This window comes from Lupinus angustifolius, unplaced genomic scaffold (genome assembly GCF_001865875.1).
Source record: "Lupinus angustifolius cultivar Tanjil unplaced genomic scaffold, LupAngTanjil_v1.0 Scaffold_592, whole genome shotgun sequence".
Taxonomy (NCBI): domain Eukaryota; kingdom Viridiplantae; phylum Streptophyta; class Magnoliopsida; order Fabales; family Fabaceae; genus Lupinus; species Lupinus angustifolius.
Window position 1 is genome coordinate 31,174 of NW_017727924.1, and position 22,442 is coordinate 53,615.

Genomic DNA, 22,442 nt, shown 5'->3' on the forward strand with positions numbered 1-22,442 from the left:
ATCACGTAGGTTCATTACTAAACCGGTAGTAAATTAACTCATTACTTTACTAATCAAGGTTGACATCTAGCAACATTCCTTAACGTCTGGATAGAAATGATGTAATATCTTTTACTTTAAAACCACTAGAAGACTAATATAATATTTCCTTTTATCTTTACAATTCTATGTTAACTCTAGAATATGGTATAATTGTCAAATTCTAATAAGTTAACTCGTAGTGAATGACTTAAGAAACTCATTTCTTCATTCATTCAATTTCTTTTGGCCAAGGTCTTTATTTCTATAGAGTTCAAACTCATTACCACGAGTTGATGGATTCTTTCTTGATTAGTCACTAATTCTACAAGGATTTAATTATACCCAATAATCATTCAACTAATATCATAAGGCATTAAGTGTCCGATATCAAAATATAATAAATAACTTGTTAATTACTATGATAATCTCAAGTCTAAGGAAAATATATATTTCTTCACAAGAATATCCTATTGACAATTCAAAGGTAATATATTAACCATTAGGAATTCTCCTTTGAGTCAGTTCAATGGTCATATCTCTATATGCACCATTTATATGTGTTATTTAATAAATGAGATATATTAATCATTATCTAATAAAGACCATTACACATATATTGATCTATCCGGATTAATAGTATCATAAGCTCAATAATCCTATGATCAAGTGCAATAATTTATGATCAAGAACGATTTGGATTAAAATTATAAAAGATTTATTTCTCATTATTATAATCTCTATTATAATAATAAATCTCTAATTTTAATCAAGGATCTTTCATATTAATTATTTTGATAAATAATGAATATGATATTAAGATGATAATACATATAACTTTATTATTATAAACATGACAAATTGGTTTTTAGGCATACATTATATCCTAATAGTAACAACCAACTACGTCAATCACAATATGGAATTAAATAGAGAAATAACATTAAAGTAAGATAATCTATATCATAACTAAAATCAAGCAATGTTAAACATGTGCAAATGATGCATGAAGTTAGTGTATTATACAAGAGGATATTCACATCCCTAATTAATATATCTTTCATGCAATGCAATATGCAATTCAACCAACCAATCTTTCACGCAATGCAGATATCCTTAACAACGGCAAGTACCAATATCGATTGTTGTCTAGTACCTCTATCTCGGGTGATTATATGGTAAACCCAAACCGCTTCTGGATTCCTCTTTACCAATCATGAAATGTCAAGGAGGTTTCAGAGACCGCTTAGTGTGGAAGTATGACTATTCTAGTCATACAAGTAATGAACCAGGACCCTCACTGAATTGTCTCTATCCAAATCTGCAATGATGTTTATATTAGTGTATCTTTCCATTTTCTCCAACTCTAACTACAAGAATGCAATGCATGTACGCTAACCAAAGTTAGCCTATTAAGCATTTTAATTAAGACTTTCTCAATTTTTTATTTCACAAATATCACCTAAGTTAATCGTCTCAACCCCAGTGCAGATCTATCATACCATGTCCAACGGACAAGCTCAAGATGCTAACTTAGTTATCAAAGATCATTCGGCAAAGCCCCAAATCTCACTACACTTTCAAGTGTGTGAATAGTCATTGGCTCTCCACAAATCCAATCTTTCCAAAAATACCACCTAAGTTAGTTATCTCAAGCCCAATGCATTTTTACAATGTCATGTCCTCATGATAAGCTCAACACACTAACTTAGTGATCAAATATACGGGCAATACCTCATTTTCAAACTTATGTATTTCACATATCAATACGACAATCCACTTATATTTTTCTATATCAATATAACAATCAACTTATATATTTCTCATATCAATATAATAATTGACTTATATATTTCTCATATCAATACAACAATTAACTTATATATTTTTTATAGCAATACAACAATTAACTTTTATATTCACTATATCAATATAACAATCAACTTATATATTTCTCATATCAACACAACAATCAACTTATATATTTTTTATATCAATATAACTATTAATAACATAACTACTGCAATTGGGATTTTTCCAAAATAGAATCTTGCCACAAACATTTAGCATATAAAACAATTATCAATTTCTCACAAATACTCACACGCATTCAAGTATAATTATTTAACAACATTTCATAACGATGTAATATCATAAGTGAGTACATCACATATGGTAAATACGAACAAATTTACAAACACAAATTTTCAAGCAAATGAAACATATAAAACTCTATACATCGTCATGAAAAAGATTAAGAAATCTTACACGGAAAATAACTTTTCATTGGAGTTCCTAAAAGTGCCACAATTTAAAACTCCAATTCACCCTAACATTCAAATAGTTATAGGAAGATTAACACAAAATTCTTATAATCCTACCTACCAACTTATCTATGTGGTATAGATAAATCTTGAAAGAATGGAGAAAGAAGAAGAAAATAAGGAATTGAAACATAAGAGATCCAGCTGAGAGAATATAAACGGGAAATAAAGAGTACAATAAATTGAAGATTTGTATTAGCATATCTATATTTAAATATGTTTAGTATCTATATATTTTTTACAAGCCAATTGTATAAGTATAATAACTTACTTAAAAACACTTAAAATATGACTTTGTGTTGTATTAAAATTAAAAAAGTATATTGGCTGATGATATACTGCCACAATTATTGGTGTGTGAGATCCACTATGATTACCATGGTTATTATTCTCCCTCATTGATATAATTTTTATCATCTAAGAAGAGAAATTGTGAAAGAGGGAGACAATTTTGGGTCAAATGATAACAACATAATTATTTTCTTTATTTTAACTTATTTTAATTTCTTATCTTAGAATTAAACGTTATTCACAAAATAATAGTAATAGAAGGAAACTCCTAAAATAGGTTACTCTGATTTAAATATAATTTTAAAACTATTAGGTTTAAAGCATTTATAAGAGAATATAAAAGTTAATTTCAATAAAGTTGTTTATGAAGATTTAGAATTCAAATTTTAAAAATTAAAAGTTAGTTCATAAAATTAGGCTTGTGACATGGAAGCACGAAATTGTGATGTGACCTCGAATTCTAATGACGTGGTTGTATTAGATTGCAGTTATGATACTTTAAGTTGCATTAGACTCTAACAAATTCAAAAATGTTTTTTAATTACAAAACATTCACATTACAGTCGTTGTTTGTATCACAACTTATATATTTTCCATATCAATATAACTATCAATAACATAAAGATTGCAATTAAGATATTTCCAAATTAGAACATTGCTGCAATTGAGATATTTCCAAATTAGAATATTGCTACAAACGTTTAGCACATAAAACAATTATCAATTTCTCACAAAATTCACATGCATTCAAATACTCACATGCATTCAAGTGTAATTATTTAACAACATTTCATGACAATGTAATATCATATTTGAGTACATTACATTATGGTAAATACGAACAAGTTCATAAACACAAAATTTCAAGCAAATCAAATATATAAAACTATGTACATCGTCATGAAAAATATTAAGGAATCTTACACGGAAAATAAGTTTAATTCACCCTAGCACACAATTTAAAACTCTAATTCACCCTAACATTCAACTAGTTAAAGGAAGATTAACACAAAATTCTTATAATCCTATGTACCTACTTATCTATGTGGTATAGATAAATGTTGACGGCAAATAGGACAAGTAGTTTTGCCAATATTAATCCAAGTTTGAAGACAAGAAGGATGAAAATCATGAACACACACTCCCATTGGTTGAATCTTGTCTCCATGATTGAATTCTTCCATGCAAATAACACATTCAGAGTTGAAGGTTTTAAGAGGTGGTAATGTTTGTTGTCTATATGGTTCCCTCTCAGACCTTACACTTGGAAATTCTACTCTAACATTCTCAACAAGTGTTGGAATATGAGAAATAGAAGTGTTCTCTCTATTCCTATCTCTACTATAACCAGATTCTGTCAACATAGAATCACGTTGGTTATTCTTAATGAAATCAATATATAGTTTATACAAAAGACAGGGAACTAATGGAAGAAACATCCATAAGTATGACATTATAGATTTGATGAAAATTTTCCATTCAATTCAAAGAATTGAGGAAGAAGAAGAAGAAGAAAATAAGGAATGGAAAAATTAAGAGATTCAAATGAGAAAATATAGACAGGAAATAGAAGGTGCAACAAATTCAAGATTTACAATTCCTTATATTTAGAATCTATATATCTTTTGAAAAGTCAATTGTATAAACTATAACTTACTTGAAAAACACTTCAAATATGATTTTGTGTTGTATTAAAAATTATAAATAAATATTGAACATAATATGGAAACGATAATTAAGGAAATAAAATATGGAAGAACATGATTTGAATATTTATTTATACACACATATAATTATAATAATATTACTAACAATTTTAAGTTTACATGTAACCTTATTTATATAGTATATCTATATATTAACTTTAATCCATAAATATTATATATATATATATATATATTGGATAAAGTGAAGGTATATAGTTGAGGATAAATGGTTAAAGGATAGGAAAGATAAAGATGATCATATGATCTTAAATATATTATGATCTTAAATATGTTATAAAACTCTGTACATTGTCATGAAAAAGATTTAGAAATCTTATATGGAAAATAAGTTTCCATTGGAGTTCCTAAAAGTGCCACAAATTAAAACTGTAATTCATCCTAAAATTCAACTAGTTATAGGAAGATTAACACAAAATTCTTATAGTCCTACTTAGCTACTTATCTATGTGGTATATATAAATCTTGACGACAAATCGGATAAGTGGTTTTGCCATTATTTATCCAAGTTTGAAATTCTACACTTCGATATTTTACGATGATTGTCTATGAAAGAGTTGGAAGATGAGGATGTAAGTATAAGATGATAAACAAAGTTGGGGTAAACTAAGAATTGGACTCTTTTCTTATTATTGTTTCAAACTCCATTAGGCTTTAGTTGTTTAACCCCATCAACAATTATATTGGGGATAATCTGAGCATCCTCTATTGCTTTCAAATATCTAAGTCTTGAGATTCTCTATAAATTACCATCTTTATTTTCTAGAAGGCATATTATTATCCAACACAACATGGAGAACAGTTTATCATGAAACCTTCATCTAGGCAAGATTTTGTAGAGACCAATTATGGTAATTTTATAGGATCAAAGAATAATGTACCTAACCTTTGCTCTAGAATCACTTGTAAGTATAAGATGACAAACTAAGAGTGGCGATAATTAATTTTGCATATTTTTTGCTCTTTTTATCTAAATGTTAGAACCATAAATGCAACAAAATATAAAAATGAAAAAACAAATGTTATAGAAATGAAAGGAGTAGGGATAGAGAAAAAAATCACACTGACATTTATCCTGCTTCACCTTCACCAGCTGAAGGCTACATCTAGTCCCCTTGACCTATATCAAGAGACATACACTATGTAATTTGAGTACCACTTAGAAATCTCACACCAAAATTATCTCAAGTTGATTGCTCAAATTCCTCAATAAGAAAGTACAACACTTTTCCTATTTTACAAGTTCACTCATCAAACCATATGATTATTATTTGTGATAAGGGATGTAGAAGTTAAGTTTGGCTAAGGATTCCTAAATCCAATTTCATTTTAGTTTGGATCCATGTAAGACAATTAACTAGATATCACAATATGCTCTAATTTTTTTAGCCTTTGAAAGTGTATAACACGTTTTCTGAAAAACTACGATAACTTTTATGACAAAGTGTAATTAAAAGTATAATTCAAGTTGTATGAAAGTGGGTAATCCATTTCTGAGGCTTGGAATAGTATATATTGAAAGAGTTCTGAAAGGTTCTCAAGTGTTTTCCGGGAGGTACAAAACGTGTGGGAAGATGTTGGTTGAGTTTCAAATTTGAAACTGTAGTAACAATAATGGGTAATCGATTACTCACTTATGGTAAGCAATTAATGCCCCTTGTTTCCCAACATGGTCATTGGTTACTCACTTGTAGTAATCGATTGTTGTCTCATTTATCTATCAAGAAACTTGATACTATGTTTCAAGTAACATGTTAATTACTCGATTTCAAAGGGAAAGACTCTTATTCATAGAGGGTTTTGTACAGCTACATGGTTATCCCCATAGTTTCTCCTCATAGATTGTTTCATATAAAAAATGATTAAATACTTTAAACAAAAGGTTGTGAGGTATTGCAAGACACAACCATATTCCAATTGCCATAAATCCCTATTTGCCATACATCCCTATTTGCCAGCTAGTAACTTCAAGTGTAAAATCCCAAAAAGTATTGGAAATAATATGAAAACCCTAGGCCATTATAGATTTGACACACGATATACATTCAATTGAAAGAATGGAGAAAGAAGAAGAAAATAAGGAATTGAAACATAAGAGATCCAGATGAAAGAATATAAACTGGAAATAAAGAGTACAATAAATTGAAGATTTGTATTAGCGTATCTATATTTAAATATGTTTAGTATCTATATATTTTTTTACAAGCCAATTGTATAAGTATAATAACTTACTTAAAAACACTTAAAATATGACTTTGTGTTGTATTAAAATTAAAAAAACATATTGGTTGATGATATACTGCCACAATTATTGGTGTGTGAGATCCACTCCGACTACCATGGTTATTATTCTCCATCATTAATAGAATTTTTATCATCTAAGAAGAGAAATTGTGAAAGAGGTAGACAATTTTGGGTCAAATGATAATAACATAATTTTTTTCTTTATTTTAACTTATTTTAATTTCTTATCTTACAATTAAATGTTATTCACAAAATAATAGTAATAGAAGGAAACTCCTAAAATAGTTTAGTGTGATGTGACCTCGAATTCTAATGATATGGTTGTATCAGATTGCCATTATGATACTTTAAGTTGCATTAGACTCTAACAAATTCAAAAATGTTTTTTAATTACAAAACATTCATATCACAACTGTCGTTGTTTGTATCATAACTTATATATTTTTCATATCAATATAACTATCAATAACATAAACATTGCAATTGAGATATTTCCAAATTAGAACCCTGCCACAAACGTTTAACACATAAAATAATTATCAATTTCTCACAAATACTCACATGTATTCGAATAATCACATGCATTCAAGTGTAATTATTTAACAACATTTCATGACAATTTTGGCATCATTGATGCACTCTGATGGGTAGTCTATGTGGTATATATCAGTTAGGGCGCATGGCCTATTTTGGCACACCAATTCTTACTCCCTTGAGCAATTTTGATGATGCTTCTAGAAAGTTGATTTGTAATAGAGCACTTTTATTTTAGTATGTGTAAAATGAGTTAGTTAGGTAGGTAAGTTAGTTAGACTTACTTTGTGCATTTCGGAAGGATTACTTAGATAACAAGCAACCCTTGAAATTGTAGATATATACTTGTTGTAACTCATATGCAATCAATCAATTAAAAGATATTCAAAGTTTCATTTAATATGAATTCAATTTCCAATACGGTCCAGCCACACCACCACTACGGTCACGCTAATGTCTAGTCACACCACCTCTCTGGTTGCACCAGTGTCCAATCACACCACCAGTCTGGTTGCACCGGTTGTCTAGTCATATTGACTTTAATAAAATTGCCCTCAACTATTAGAAAATATAAATTTAGTTATCACAATTACTTTTCTAAAAATCAATTTGTAATCCTTTCCAAACACTAACTTTGTGATCAAGTATACGGGCAATACCTCAATTTTAAACTTTTGTATTTTTTATTCCAATATATCAATTAACTTATGTATCTCATAAATCAATACAACAATCAACTTATATTTTTTCATATCAATACAACAATCAACTTATATATTTCTCATATTAATACAACACTCGAGTTATATATTTCTCATATCAATGTAATGATTAACTTATATTCTTTTATAACAATACAACAAATAACTTTTATATTCCCTTTATCAATACGTTAATCAACTTATATATTTATCATATGTACACAACCATCAACTTATAAATTTTCCATATCAATATAACTATCAATAACATAAAGATTGCAATTGAGATATTTCCAAATTAGAGCATTACTACAAACGTTTAGCACATAAAACAATTATCAATTTCTCACAAAATTCACATGCATTCAAATACTCACATGCATTCAAGTGTAATTATTTAACAACATTTCATGACAATGTAATATCATATTTGAGTACATCACATTATGGTAAATACGAACAAGTTCATAAATACAAAATTTCAAGCAAATCAAATATATAAAACTCTGTACATCGTCATGAAAAATATTAAGGAATCTTACACGGAAAATAAGTTTCCATTGGAGTTCCTAAAAGCGCGACAATTTAAAACTCTAATTCACCCTAACATTCAACTAGTTAAAGGAAGATTAACACAAAATTCTTATAATCCTATGTACCTACTTATCTATGTGGTATAGATAAATGTTGACGGCAAATAGGACAAGTAGTTTTGCCAATATTAATCCAAGTTTGAAGACAAGAAGGATGAAAATCATGAACACACACTCCCATTGGTTGAATCTTGTCTCCATGATTGAATTCTTCCATGCAAATAACACATTCAGAGTTGAAGGTTTTAAGAGGTGGTAATGTTTGTTGTCTATATGGTTCCCTCTCAGACCTTACACTTGGAAATTCTACTCTAACATTCTCAACAAGTGTTGGAATATGAGAAATAGAAGTGTTCTCTATATTCCTATCTCTACTATAACCAGATTCTGTCAACATAGAATCACATTGGTTATTCTTAACAAAATCAATATATAGTCTATACAAAACGTTGGGAACTATTGCTAGAAACAGCCATATTTCAATTCCTACGTGTTCATACTTAGCTAGTTTCTTCAATTGGAAAAACCCAATAAATATTGGAAGTACTATTAAAACCAGTATGAGATTATAGAATAGTTGAAAATCGGCCATTCAATTCAAAGAAAGGAAGAAGAAGAAGAAAATAGGGAATGCAAAAATTAAGAGATTCAAACGAGAAAATATAGACAGGAAATAGAAGATGTAACAAATTCAAGATTTACAATTCCTTATATTTAGAATCTATATATCTTTTGAAAAGTCAATTGTATAAGGTATAACTTACTTGAAAAACACTTCAAATATGATTGTGTATTGTATTAAAAATTATAAATAAATATTGAACAAAATATGGAAACGAGAATTAAGGAAAGAAAATATGGAAGAACATGATTTGAATATTTATTTATACACATATATAATTATAATAATATTACTAACAATTTTAAGTTTACATGGAACCTTATTTATGTAGTATATCTATATATCAACTTTTATCCATAAATATTATATATATATATATATATATATTTATTGGATAAAGTGATGGTATATAGTTGAGGACAAATGGTTCAAGGATACAAAAGATAAAGATGATCATATGATCTTAAATATGTTATAAAACTCTGTACATCGTCATGAAAAAGAATAAAAAATCTTAAACGGAAAATAAGTTTCCATTGGAGTTCCTAAAAGTGCCACAAATTAAAACTGTAATTCTTCCTAAAATTCAACTAGTTATAGGAAGATTAACACAAAATTCTTATAGTCCTACTTAGCTACTTATCTATGTGGTATAGATAAATCTTGACGACAAATAGGATAAGTGGTTTTGCCATTATTTATCCAAGTTTGAAATTCTACACTTTGATATTATGGGATGATTGTCTATGGAAGAGTTGGAAGATGAGGATGTAAGTATAAGATGATAAACAAAGTGGGGTAAACTAAGAATTGGACACTTTTCTTATTATTGTTTCAAACTCCCTTAGACTTTAGTTGTTTAACCCCATCAACAATTATATTGGCGATAATCTGAGTATCTTCTATTGCTTTCAAATATCTAAGTCTTGAGATTCTATAGAAATTACCATCTTTATTTTCTAGATGTCATATCATTATCCAACACAACATGGAGAATAGTTTATCATGAAACCTTCATCTAGGAAAGATTTTGTAGAGACCATCTATGATAATTTTACAGGATCGAAGAATAATGTACCTAACCTTTGCTCTAGAATCACTCGTAAGTATAAGACAACAAACTAAGAGTGGTGATAATTAGTTTTGCATATTTTATGCTCTTGTTTTCTAAACGTTATAACCAGAAATGCAAGAGAATATAAAAATGAAAAACAAATGTTATAGAAATGAAAGGAGTAGGGATAGAGAAAATCACATTGACATTTATCCTGCTTCACCTTCACCAACTGAAGGCTACATCTAGTCCGCTTGACTTGTATCAAGAGATATACACTATGTAATTTGAGTATCACTTAGAAATCTCACACATAAATTATCTCAAGTTGATCCGTCAAATTCCTCAAAAAGAAAGTATAACACTTTCCCTATTTTACAAGTTCACTCATCAAATCCTACTGTGATTATTATTTGTGATAAGGGATGTAGAAGTTAAGTTTGGGTAAGGTATCATTTTTATAATAGGCGGTATGATGTATCTAACACCTTCTTCATCTATAACTAACTCATGAACTTCACTTTTGTCTGTGAGCAAATTAATCCTTGGTTTTGAAGTTGGTTTTCATGTTTTCCCTCTAAAAAACATAGATTGCGACTCAATTGCAATTATTTGCATTAATTAATGATACATCTGCGAAAGTGGGGTAGTGACACTTTGGTCTTCTAAAAAGTTATTTTTAGAACCTTACAACTCATTTTCATCCTCTTAAAGGTTTATGGTAACATTTTGAAAAATATTTGTAAGAGTATTTGTGATATAAAGTACAGAATTTGCTTAGTAATGATTAGACTTATTTTAGAAAGCAAATAAAGTTTTAGCCAGCAATGTGTGCTTCCATTCCATGTATCAAGGCCACTAATACTTTTTGCTTATTTTTGTTAATATTACTGTCTTCATCAAAATCTAATCAAGGTTAAAGAGAAGGCTCTTCCAAAAAGGGTAATATGCATTTCCCTCATATTGTGTAACACCCCATTTTTTAAACTTAACTTGATGTTTTATTAGAGAAGATATGATGACAATTTAAAGTAAGTTTTTAGAACATGTTAGAAATTTAGACTAAATTTAAAATTAATCATCAATGATAAATTTAAAATTAATCATCAATGATAAATTTAAAATGCAAAAATAGTTCATATCATCTCAACCCAAAAATGAGGCATTACCATCAATCTCAAAACTCAACCATAATCTATATAATTATCCCTTTAAGTTTTATAATTTTATAAAATCATTAATCTAATCTTATGGATATAATCTATGTATGCATAAATAAGATATTTAACTATACATTATCTAAGTTCTTCTTGTCTACATTGACCACCAATGGATATCCAAAGTGCAACAACAATAAACCCTACATTGACCATCGATGGATATCCAAAGTGCAACAATAACAAACTTGAGCATACACATAGTATAGACAAAAGAAAAGACAAAGAAGGGAGTAAGAACTAACTACGGCGATCACAACATGGAATTAAATAGAGAAAAACATTAAAGTAAGATAATCTATATCACAACTAAAATCAAGCAATGTCAAACATATGAAAATGATGCATGAAGTTAGTTTATTGTACAAGAGGATATTCACATCTCTAATTAATATATCTTTCATGCAATGCAATATGCAATTCAACCAAGTCTCATGGTTCCCTAGTTTCTTCAAGTGTGAAAGCCCCATAAGTAATATAAATAATATCAAAAGCACTAAAAATAATGGAAGAAGAATAAGAAGAAATTAGGGAATGGAAAAAGTGAGATCCAAATGAGAAAATATACTATGCACTATGCCGATTGTCTAAGTATATAACTTAGTTCAAAAGCAGTTAAAAATAATTATTGGACAATGATATACCACATGCTTATAACTATAAATTGCATGGTCCATACAAAATCTTGTCTAGTGATTAAAATATAAATTAATATTAATTATACATGACTATCGAGAATTTATTATGTGATCTCCCTTATTGAAGTGAACAAATATCCTCTCCATTAATAAAGCAATAAATACATAAGTTTTCCTTTGTTTTTAATGACAATAGTGTCATTTCATTATAATTAGAAAGACAAATGTGTCATTAAAGATTGTGTCATTTCATTCTAACTCAATTGAAGTATATTTTCATTTATGGTGATAGTAAGTTTGAGTAATCTAGGCATGAGATCATGCCAAGTGTCACACCCTCATTCATTCTTCAATTTTAAACTTATAAGCAATTTTATTTTGATTAATGATTAGTATTATTAATTTGTAATTAAAACAATTTTTCTTACATATTCATTCTTTAATTTGAAATCTAAATATTTTTTCTTCATTCCACAAATTGAAATTCAAACTAATGAGTCAAATTTGAAAATATTTATTAACTTTGAGCTTATGCACGTTCCATGTTAATGGATAATTTAGTTATCAATATAGAGAATCAAATAATTAGGATGTATTCTGATAATATTAATTAGAAGTTTTTAGTTCATGTTGAATGGTGATGGAAGGAATTGAGGATTTATGAGGTGTTGATGGAGACTCATAGGATGGACAAAGTATACTTAAGAGAAGGATGGAAATAGGCTAGGTCAGGCCAGATTTTACCTTAAACAGGTCGAATATGTATAACATATAGGAGCCTGAGTCTAGCATGTTAGTTTGTTTAAAAAAAATTAAAGTCTAGGTCTAACCTGTTTAAAAGTCTTGTCTGGCACGTTAGCATGTTTAAAGGCTATTATACTATATTATTTTGAAATATGTCATTATGTCTATATTTAAATAGACTAATATGCATACTTTTTAACTAGACTCTTATAATCCCTACAATTAAATTACAATTTTGAGTACATTTTTATATTAAAACTACATATATAATAACATTAATTATATATTAAAATTATAAAATATGAACATTATTACATAATATAACTAAATAGGTCGACATGTTAGGCTTAATATGTCAGTTGGATGACCTAAAATCTGGCCTGTTAAACTACATAGGTTTTTCAAAAAGCCTAAGTCTGACCTGTATATGAAAAAAGTCAAGTCTAGCCTAGCCTATTATAGTCCAGGGTTATAAGCCAGGTAATAGGCCCCTAGTAGACAACATGGCCTATTTCCATCCCGCTTAAGAGAGGAGATGGTATCAACATTATTTATAAAGGGATAGTGATAATGTTGAAGATATGTTAGGGGTTTTAAAACTTTATGACTTCTTCTAGTGTATGTATAGTTGTGTTCATGAGAAGGTGAAACAGAACTAGGATGATCAAAGAAGGATTAAACTTATTATGGTCCATATTATCAAAAGGATCTTATTCATTGAGTGAATAGGGAAGGCAATGGTGATTGTTGTGTTAATGTCCTTAATAGGTTTGGAGGGTTGGCTACTTTTATAACGGAAAATAGATTTAGAAAAGAAAACATTTCCACTTATATCGAAGGCTATAGTGAAGAGATTGAGAATAATGTAACCCTTAACTCCATCTTTATATCTTAGGAATAGACACCTATTAGATTTATGGTTAAATTTAATCATAGAACGTCCTTGTGTGCTAGTGTAGTATAGTGAACTAAAACTGTTAAGTGATTTAAGTCAGGTTATTTGTGATATAACATCTTAAAGGAGGACTTATTATTCAAAAAAAGGGTAGGAAACAATTTTATTATATGGAAAACATGTTTAATGTCACTTTAATAAAATTGCCCTCAACTATTAGAAAATATAAATTTAGTTATCACAATTACTTTTCTAAAAATCAATTTGTAATCCTTTCCAAACACTAACTTGGTGATCAAGTATACGGGCAATACCTCAATTTTAAACTTTTGTATTTTCTATATCAATATATCAATTAACTTATGTATTTCACAAATCAATACAACAATTAACTTATATTTTTTCATATCAATACAACAATCAACTTATATATTTCTCATATCAATACAACACTCGAGTTATATATTTCTCATATCAATATAATGATTAACTAATATTTTTTGATAACAATACAACAAATAACTTTTATATTCCCCATATCAATACAGTAATCAACTTATATATTTATCATATGTACACAACCATCAACTTATATATTTTCCAGATTGCCATTATGATACTTTAAGTTGCATTAGACTCTAACAAATTCAAAAATGTTTTTTAATTACAAAACATTCACATCACAACTGTCGTTGTTTGTATCACAACTTATATATTTTCCATATCAATATAACTGTCAATAACGTAAAGATTGCAATTGAGATATTTCCAAATTAGAACATTGCTACAAACGTTTAGCACATAAAACAATTATCAATTTCTCACAAAATTCACATGCATTCAAATACTCACATGCATTCAAGTGTAATTATTTAACAACATTTCATGACAATGTAATATCATATTTGAGTACATTACATTATGGTAAATACGAACAAGTTCATAAACACAAAATTTCAAGCAAATCAAATATATAAAACTCTGTACATCGTCATGAAAAATATTAAGGAATCTTACACGGAAAATAAGTTTAATTCACCCTAGCACACAATTTAAAACTCTAATTCACCCTAACATTCAACTAGTTAAAGGAAGATTAACACAAAATTCTTATAATCCTATGTACCTACTTATCTATGTGGTATAGATAAATGTTGACGGCAAATAGGACAAGTAGTTTTGCCAATATTAATCCAAGTTTGAAGACAAGAAGGATGAAAATCATGAACACACACTCCCATTGGTTGAATCTTGTCTCCATGATTGAATTCTTCCATGCAAATAACACATTCAGAGTTGAAGGTTTTAAGAGGTGGTAATGTTTGTTGTCTATATGGTTCCCTCTCAGACCTTACACTTGGAAATTCTACTCTAACATTCTCAACAAGTGTTGGAATATGAGAAATAGAAGTGTTCTCTATATTCCTATCTCTACTATAACCAGATTCTGTCAAAACATCATTGATGATCGTGTTGATTTCTTTGAGTTTAAGGACATGTTCCGTACTACCTTTGTTACCACCTCTTGATTACAACATCATTTCCTAATTCCTACCTAGCTTATTACAACATGACAAGTGTCCATAATTGTGAGATGTAATGTTGTTTTTGACTAAGATATACTTTGAGATAATAGATCTTTGTCCTATACAAGATCATCTCCAAGCATGATTACTAGTCATCTATGTAATAGTTCTCCTTTTAGTTTGTGACTTCACTTTGAGATAATCGTTTTGAAAACTCAATTAGATCTCAACCGTCGGATCTCACAAACACATCTAAGCCATAGGATTTCCTGCCACGACCTGATTCCTCATTAATGCATTCCAGCTTTCAACACTCCAACAATGTACTCATGCAGTTTTCAACACTCCAACAGTGTTGACCGTTGGCCATAATATATATATTTATATTGGATAAAGTGATGGTATATAGTTGAGGAAAAATGGTTAAAGGATAGAAAAGATAAAGGTGATCATATGACCTTACATATGTTATGATAACCCTAACAAATTTAATCAAAGGTCACAAGAAAGATAATGTTATAATAAATAATATAGGAGATATTACTTAGTAAATTATTATCCAAAAGATAAATAATCCAAATATATTTAATGAAATTTCTCATGTAAGTATTTCTAAGATTATGAATAATTCAGTTTAATCATCAAATTAGATAGAATAGATAAAATAAAATAAAAAATTAATAACCACATATAAATAATCTTAGTGAAATAACTTTATTAAAGATTAACCCAAATAATTAGTGATTATAATATTTTATACTATCAAACTTAGTTTAGGATAAACATTATAATAAACATAACAATTCAAATCAAAACAAGATAATGTTATCAACTATGTTACTCATTAAATTATTTATCAAAAGATAAATACTCATACTCATGTAGAATAATTGTGGATATGAGCTTATTAAGGTAATTATGAAGAAATTATATTCTCATTCATTATGGTAATATTTGACTTGTATTTGTTTTAGCTTTTATGTGCCTTTCCAATTATTGTTATATGCTTCCTTTCTTTCATAGCATATATATTGAATTATGCATCTTACTTGGCTTTTATGAATTTCAGAAATGGGCTAATTTTATACTAACAATGTTTCAAATTATTATTCAACGGTGCTTTAAATTGTTGTTTATGTAAGCACAATAGAATATAAGGTTACCTTTGATATTATATCAAACATATAACAAGCATGCCTAACTCCACCATATTTACAATAGACTCAACAATAGAAACACCATTCTAAATACGTAATTGCATTAACTTGTCTCCCCTACTTCAAATTCATTAACATTTGATTTTTCACCTATTCTGATTTGATACAATAACATAATATTAGACCTTTTCCCATTTGATATCCTAAACTTTTTCATAAAATTTTATTTTTGACCACATTTAACCATTGCAATATAGTGAAACAAACAACACATACAAAGAATGTCATTTTTTGAAGGACTAATGGACTCAACTTGCAGTAGTAAATAAATAAATCTTCTTACAAAACCAAGTTTAGAAAGTTACCCATATAATGTTAAGAATGTGAACCCTGAAATAATATCTTATATCATTATGTATCATGTTTAGAAACATCCTAATTATTGTCTACAAAACCAAACTAACAACAAGTTTGTTATGACAAGGAAAAAACATGGTTAGTTCTGATATCATCATATAAATGGTTACAACTCAGAAAGGTTTTAGATTGTAAGGAAAATAACCACAATATGCAATCTACAAACAACACAAGATGTTGGATAAAACATAAGTCTGCAAACAAACACAAAACACTTGACAGTTAGACTTAGACCCAACCAGGGACCATACTCTCTTCCACTGGTTTAGGACCACCACAGGATCTTGACACTGATTCAAACAGTTTTTCAATCTCCGGTGCGCATCGTATGAAACTCCGGTTCCAAAGATTGTACCTAGGATTCTGCAAAATCAACAAAATATAAGAATAACAGATTATGTCAATTCCAAGGTAACAATAAAAGAATACCTTGATGAGCTCAATGAATGTAATGAGGAGACCCCATGGATGAGGTCTATTCACAATTAGCCGCTCTAACAACACTCTTGTAATTTGTTCTTGGATAATTTCCTGCATTCTCATAACACATAATCCAGTTATATAAGATAATGCAAATATATGAAGTAAACAAAAACTGTCACAAGTTTCAAACTACCTGGTTTGATTCTGCAAACAAGTACAAAAGGATGAAGGAAAAGTAGTGTGTATGCGTATTTGGGTAGCGAAGTTGATTGGCAACGGCATTTAAGAAAAGGTAGCGGCCTTCCGTGTCCAAGTCCATAATCAGTGTCTGGAAAATATCTAATGCAGCGCCGACAGAAAACACAGCCAACGGGAAAGCATTTGCTGATGATTGTGCATGGGGACTTCGACCCTGCAGTTGTTGGATTGCCTGTATGTAAATATATAATATATCATTACAAAGTTACTCATTAAAGGTAGAAGCCATGTCCCTGTGTTGTGTTTAACAATATATCATATCCGTGCGCGATCTCCGGTCTTAAAAAAAAGTTGTTATTTAGATCACTGAAAAAAGTCTAAAGTTGAAAATGAAGATGATAGCATTATGTTCTTAATGGTCCACAATTAACATACTTTGGTAAAAAAAAAAAGTTAGCAACTTTAAGTTTCAACTTTACGGTACCTGCATTCCAACATACAGCACAAGTGAGTTGATCAAAGGCACATTGTAACGAGTTCCAACAGACCCGGCTTCAATGGATGAGAGGAGTAGCTTCTCCTTCAGATCAGACAAAAATGAAGAATTCTGCTGCCTTGACTGCAGTGGAAAATCCATTCAACAATTATAAATTAAATATAAATAAAGGAAAACAGAAACAAATAAAATTTTCACATATGCAGAAGTAGTTGAGAACAGAGAAGATTTTTCAGTGAAGAAATAAAAGTTAAAATATTAACCAAAAACGATTCACCAAGTACTATTTATAAAAAGGTGTCGCCCAAGCTTAAGGGGGAATTTTACCGTACAACTATAAAGCCCTCAATGTTATATGAGACTGAATGTTGGGCAGTGAAATGTCAACAAGAGAATAACTCATTATAACAAAGATGCGAGTGTTGTGTTGACTGAGTGGACATACTAGACACAATAGGATTAGAAACTAATGTATCGGGCAGAAAGTTAAGGAAACTCCTATTGTAGAAAGGGAGGTAGAATCGTGCCTTAGGTGGTTTGAGCATGTTTGGAGGAGACCATTAAAAGCCCCAATAAAGAGAATAAATCAAACGGAAGATAGTCTAATTTCTAGAGGCCGGGAAAAATCATAGGTGAAATGATTAATAAGGATATAGAGATCAATGTTTTGTCGATGGACATGATTTATGATAGAACATTATGATATCATTCAATTGATATAGACGACCCCACCTAGTTAGACTAAGGTTTTATTGTTGTTGTTGTAGTACTATTTGTAAGGAAGATCGAAAATGCAATCAGCTTAATCATTATTTTATAAGATAACAAAAACAAAGACCATCAAGTAATCACATAAACAAAATGAAAAGGGAGGGAGGGGGTACCTTAAGGTATTCATCTACATCAGCCTTCATCAGCTTTGCTTTAAGCACAGCATCAACCTCAGAAAGAACGCGAGGTGATTGAGTTATTTCTTGAAGCAAATCAATCTACACGAATACAAAAGCACAAGGAAGCAAGGTTGATATGTCAAATTCATGTTCCTTAACAAAAAATCTAATCGAATATGAGATTCAAAGAGACCTTCAAATTGGGAGTGGATGGATCTGGCAGACGCATACTACGTGGAAAAGCACTTAGAATGATATTTCGCATCTGTATGCAACTCGGAGGAATAACATCACAAAAGGTAAAGTGATAGTCACATAGGAACTCAGGGAAGTCATGAAGTAGCACCAAGAGCACTCTAAGTGTGCCTTTATAGAGAAGTCGAACAGAGTCTCCAAGTTCAGCATGCCTCAGAAAAGGTTCCATAAATTGGAAAAGATCCACAAGCAACCTTTGTATATATGGCCAACCCTTTTGAGCATTACCGGTCAGCATTTTTGGCATGAAGCTCCTGTGACTTATCAACTCAAGCCATGCAAAACTGAAGAAACATTTCAACAAAGCAACCAAATAAATAAATAAAAACAACACATTGTACATAGTTATCATAGATTTCAGTTTAAAATCAGAAAGTATAAACAATATAAATATGTGATAGAAATTAAATTCTTGTTTTTCTAGACTTCACACAAACAACTAAAGAAACACCAAACAGGAAGGAAAAAAGGCATCAGTTAAAATGGTCAATTCACAGAATAATCTGGAGCATGTCAAAGAAGGCTAAACAGGATTATGAAATAAAAGGACAGGTCTACGACTAAAACAATAATGTTTTATCATTGTGCCTGATAAATACTAAGTATCGACAATATTTTAAAGCATGTCGAAGAACTCTAGCTGAGGAGCTCAAACAAGGACATGTAGTAAAAGTTGCATGGATTTAGCATGAAAAGATCCAGAAATGAAGTAGAAGTAAATGATCACCAATTAACTATTTTTTTATTTTCCCAAACAGAAAGTTTTAATAACGACACAGCAATATTAGCAAATTCACACGAATAGAATGCATATACAGTTGACATGCACACAAACAGATACTAGTTCGTTACTACAATGTGTGGGAAACCACAATTTAGCCAAACACCAATCATAACTACACAATTCATACTCCAACCTGAATCCAGGGACTTTGAGGGGCTGCAAAGCATGAAATGCGTTGGCAAAAGCGGTCAAAATCTGTAATAAATTTAGTATTAGTAAAACACACATGACGGTCTTAATATCAATTTCTTGGGTACTAACAAGGGGGATGAAAAGTGCGAACAAACAGAATCAGCACATCTAACCAAAACAAAGAGCTCAATCACCAAGGGTTTATCAGTAAAGCATACATAAAAGCTTTGGCTGATAAATTTTGAATGAGCTCCAAACTCAACTCACAAAATAGATATTTACAATACTATTGGGTATATCAAGGTACAAATATACCATATCTTGTTCATTGACATGATTTGTATTTCTTTCTGACATCTTACCCATCACACAAGACCTTTTTGTTGTTGCTAGTAACTTCAATTTCCAATATTTATTAACACCACAATATTTGTTATGCCAATTCATGGCAAAACTGTTTTGTCAACATCACTTCTAGATAAATAGATTTCAGCTGTAAAATGAGAACAGATTTACAAGTGTAAATTTATTTAATCCACAACTGTAAATATAGTTGTGATTCAGAAATCACATTGACAAAAAACACTCTTTTATTAAATGATCTAAATATATGAAAGGATTCATATTAACATCATGAATCATTTATGTGACCTTGCTTGTTAACACAGCTTTTCATATAACTGTCTTAGTTTTTGACAAACATCAAAAACCACAGCCATCAAAAACAAACTTTTGATCATTCTAATATAGAAACTAATAGGCAAGTATGAATGTGACACACACCTGGAGATTTGCACCATCAATAACAGGCTCAAGTGAACCAAGATCTAGAAGCCAGTTAATAAACAATCTGAAATATGGCCTTGGATTAAAAGACATCTTCTTCTCCTCCACATCCTCTAGAATGAATCTGACAGTCACTGCCAGAATCTGCCAGATAGCAATATTAAGTTATTAGGCTAAAACATTAGCATCGATAAAGCCATAGATCGAGAGAGACTACATCAGAATTTTAGTTGTTTACTTACCTTGGAAAGAAGGATGAGTTTGCTTGATCCCTGTTCCAACAAATAACCTAATTAATTTCGAGCTAAACCAACCCAAAACAAAATGAAAAGAAGGTATACAGTTAAAAACCTTCAAGATTGAGAAGACAAGCTTTGCATAGACATCAATTGCAAGAAATGACATTGGCTGCAGCTGTTGAGGAGATTGCATTGCTCCTGAATTGATAACCTCAGTAGATAAGCAATGTGCAACAGAAAGTTCCTGAAGAAAAAACAAAAGGCTTAAATCAACAATCCGTAAAAAGGAATCTGTGTCACATCAGGTGAAATGAGTAATTTGAGTGAGGAAAGCAATGCCACCATCAGCAGCCGGAAAAAGCGATCTGTTACATCATCCCCCTTAAGCAAAATATTTTGATGCAACTGTGAGATGAAGTGAGCAGAAGCTGTATCATTGGCACCAGGAAGTTCACATATCCTATACCATTCTGCAAACACCATGGAAACCTACACACATGTGCATAATAAGTAATCATTAGTTCATTACAAGTTCCAACTTCTTAGAAATTCAAAAAATATGAAACTCATGCATGCTGTTCATTCGATATAAAGGTTAAACCTCATACAAGGAGATCGACATTAAAAATAATTACAGTTTTAAAACAATTTTAAGGTGCAATTAGTTCAAACTTGCATATCCATATACATGAATAATTCTACTCAGTAAAACCTATGGTATAGCTGGACATGAAACCAAGGATAAGAACATTAGCATCAAAGTGGCACCACACATCAAAAGTACAATTCGTTTTTTCGATCCAATTGAAAAACAATCATTGTCAATGCAACAGAACATAAATTTATCTTAGTGGCACGATACCTGCTCACGGAATCCAGCAGGATCTGGTTCAACAGACTCTACAGTGATTAACTCTTCCCTGTTAGCTACAAGCAGACCAGGATCCTGTTTTTGTAGAGGAGAAAGATGAAAACTTGAGTTTCAGAAGTAAAAAAACACCAGAAAATGTGTGCAGCAGCAATAGCAGATGAACCACATAGCATATCTTATGACCTTGTTGTCTGTTGATTGTCTAGCCTTATCGTCCTTTCCAGCATTACCAGCATATAGAGCCGCAGAACTAGCAGCGGGTTTCTTAACCATCTCAACCAGCTGCGGTAATGTTTCAGGTGATCCAGGCTTCGTAGCAAGCTGCAAAATAAAATGTGGTAAATAACTGAGGGCATGGTAAGAATGCAGAAGCTCATATGAACAAGTACAAACCTTTGCCAAAGCATCAACGAGATTGTGAAGTTCTGGAATAACTTTAGGTTCCTCAATAACCAAGGTCTGAAGGAGAGAAATGGAAAACTCCGTAGCAGCCTCTGCACATTCATCATGTAAAGTTGAATGACTAAAATATTATATACAAAAAAGACTAAGACAGAGAAACGTATTTTCATTTCACATACTGTTCCTTCCCCCATCAATGAGTTTTGCCATATAAACATTGTACTCTGTAAGGTTTAGCAATTCACTGCGGATGAGGCTGACAGTAAT

At 30.2% G+C, this 22,442-nt stretch overlaps 1 protein-coding gene across 1 annotated transcript; it reads right to left on the minus strand.

Moving 5' to 3' along the window:
- Positions 1-16,761: 16,761 nt before the first annotated feature.
- LOC109341709 (CCR4-NOT transcription complex subunit 1-like) lies at positions 16,762-22,436 on the minus strand. Its single transcript, XM_019579660.1, has 15 exons — positions 22,355-22,436; positions 22,167-22,267; positions 21,957-22,094; positions 21,765-21,848; positions 21,245-21,391; positions 21,015-21,146; positions 20,906-20,935; positions 20,661-20,807; positions 19,879-19,940; positions 18,900-19,245; positions 18,701-18,805; positions 17,805-17,939; positions 17,316-17,552; positions 17,129-17,230; positions 16,762-17,062 (listed from the first exon to the last, which is right to left on the minus strand). The coding sequence occupies exons 1-15, from the start codon at positions 22,383-22,385 to the stop codon at positions 16,928-16,930; spliced, it is 1,932 nt and encodes a 643-aa protein (XP_019435205.1). The 5' UTR covers positions 22,386-22,436; the 3' UTR covers positions 16,762-16,927.
- Positions 22,437-22,442: the final 6 nt, after the last annotated feature.

What these genes read in the sequence shown, in the direction of transcription:
- LOC109341709 (XM_019579660.1), bottom strand. Translation starts at nt 22,385, where the DNA reads ATGGCAAAACTCATTGATGGGGGAAGGAACA. An exon ending in TTGTCTTCTCAATCTTGAAG is followed by an intron (nt 20,936 to 21,014) that starts GTTTTTAACTGT and finishes TTGTTGGAACAG; the next exon opens with GGATCAAGCAAACTCATCCT. An exon ending in ATGTAGATGAATACCTTAAG is followed by an intron (nt 17,940 to 18,700) that starts GTACCCCCTCCC and finishes TTTCCACTGCAG; the next exon opens with TCAAGGCAGCAGAATTCTTC.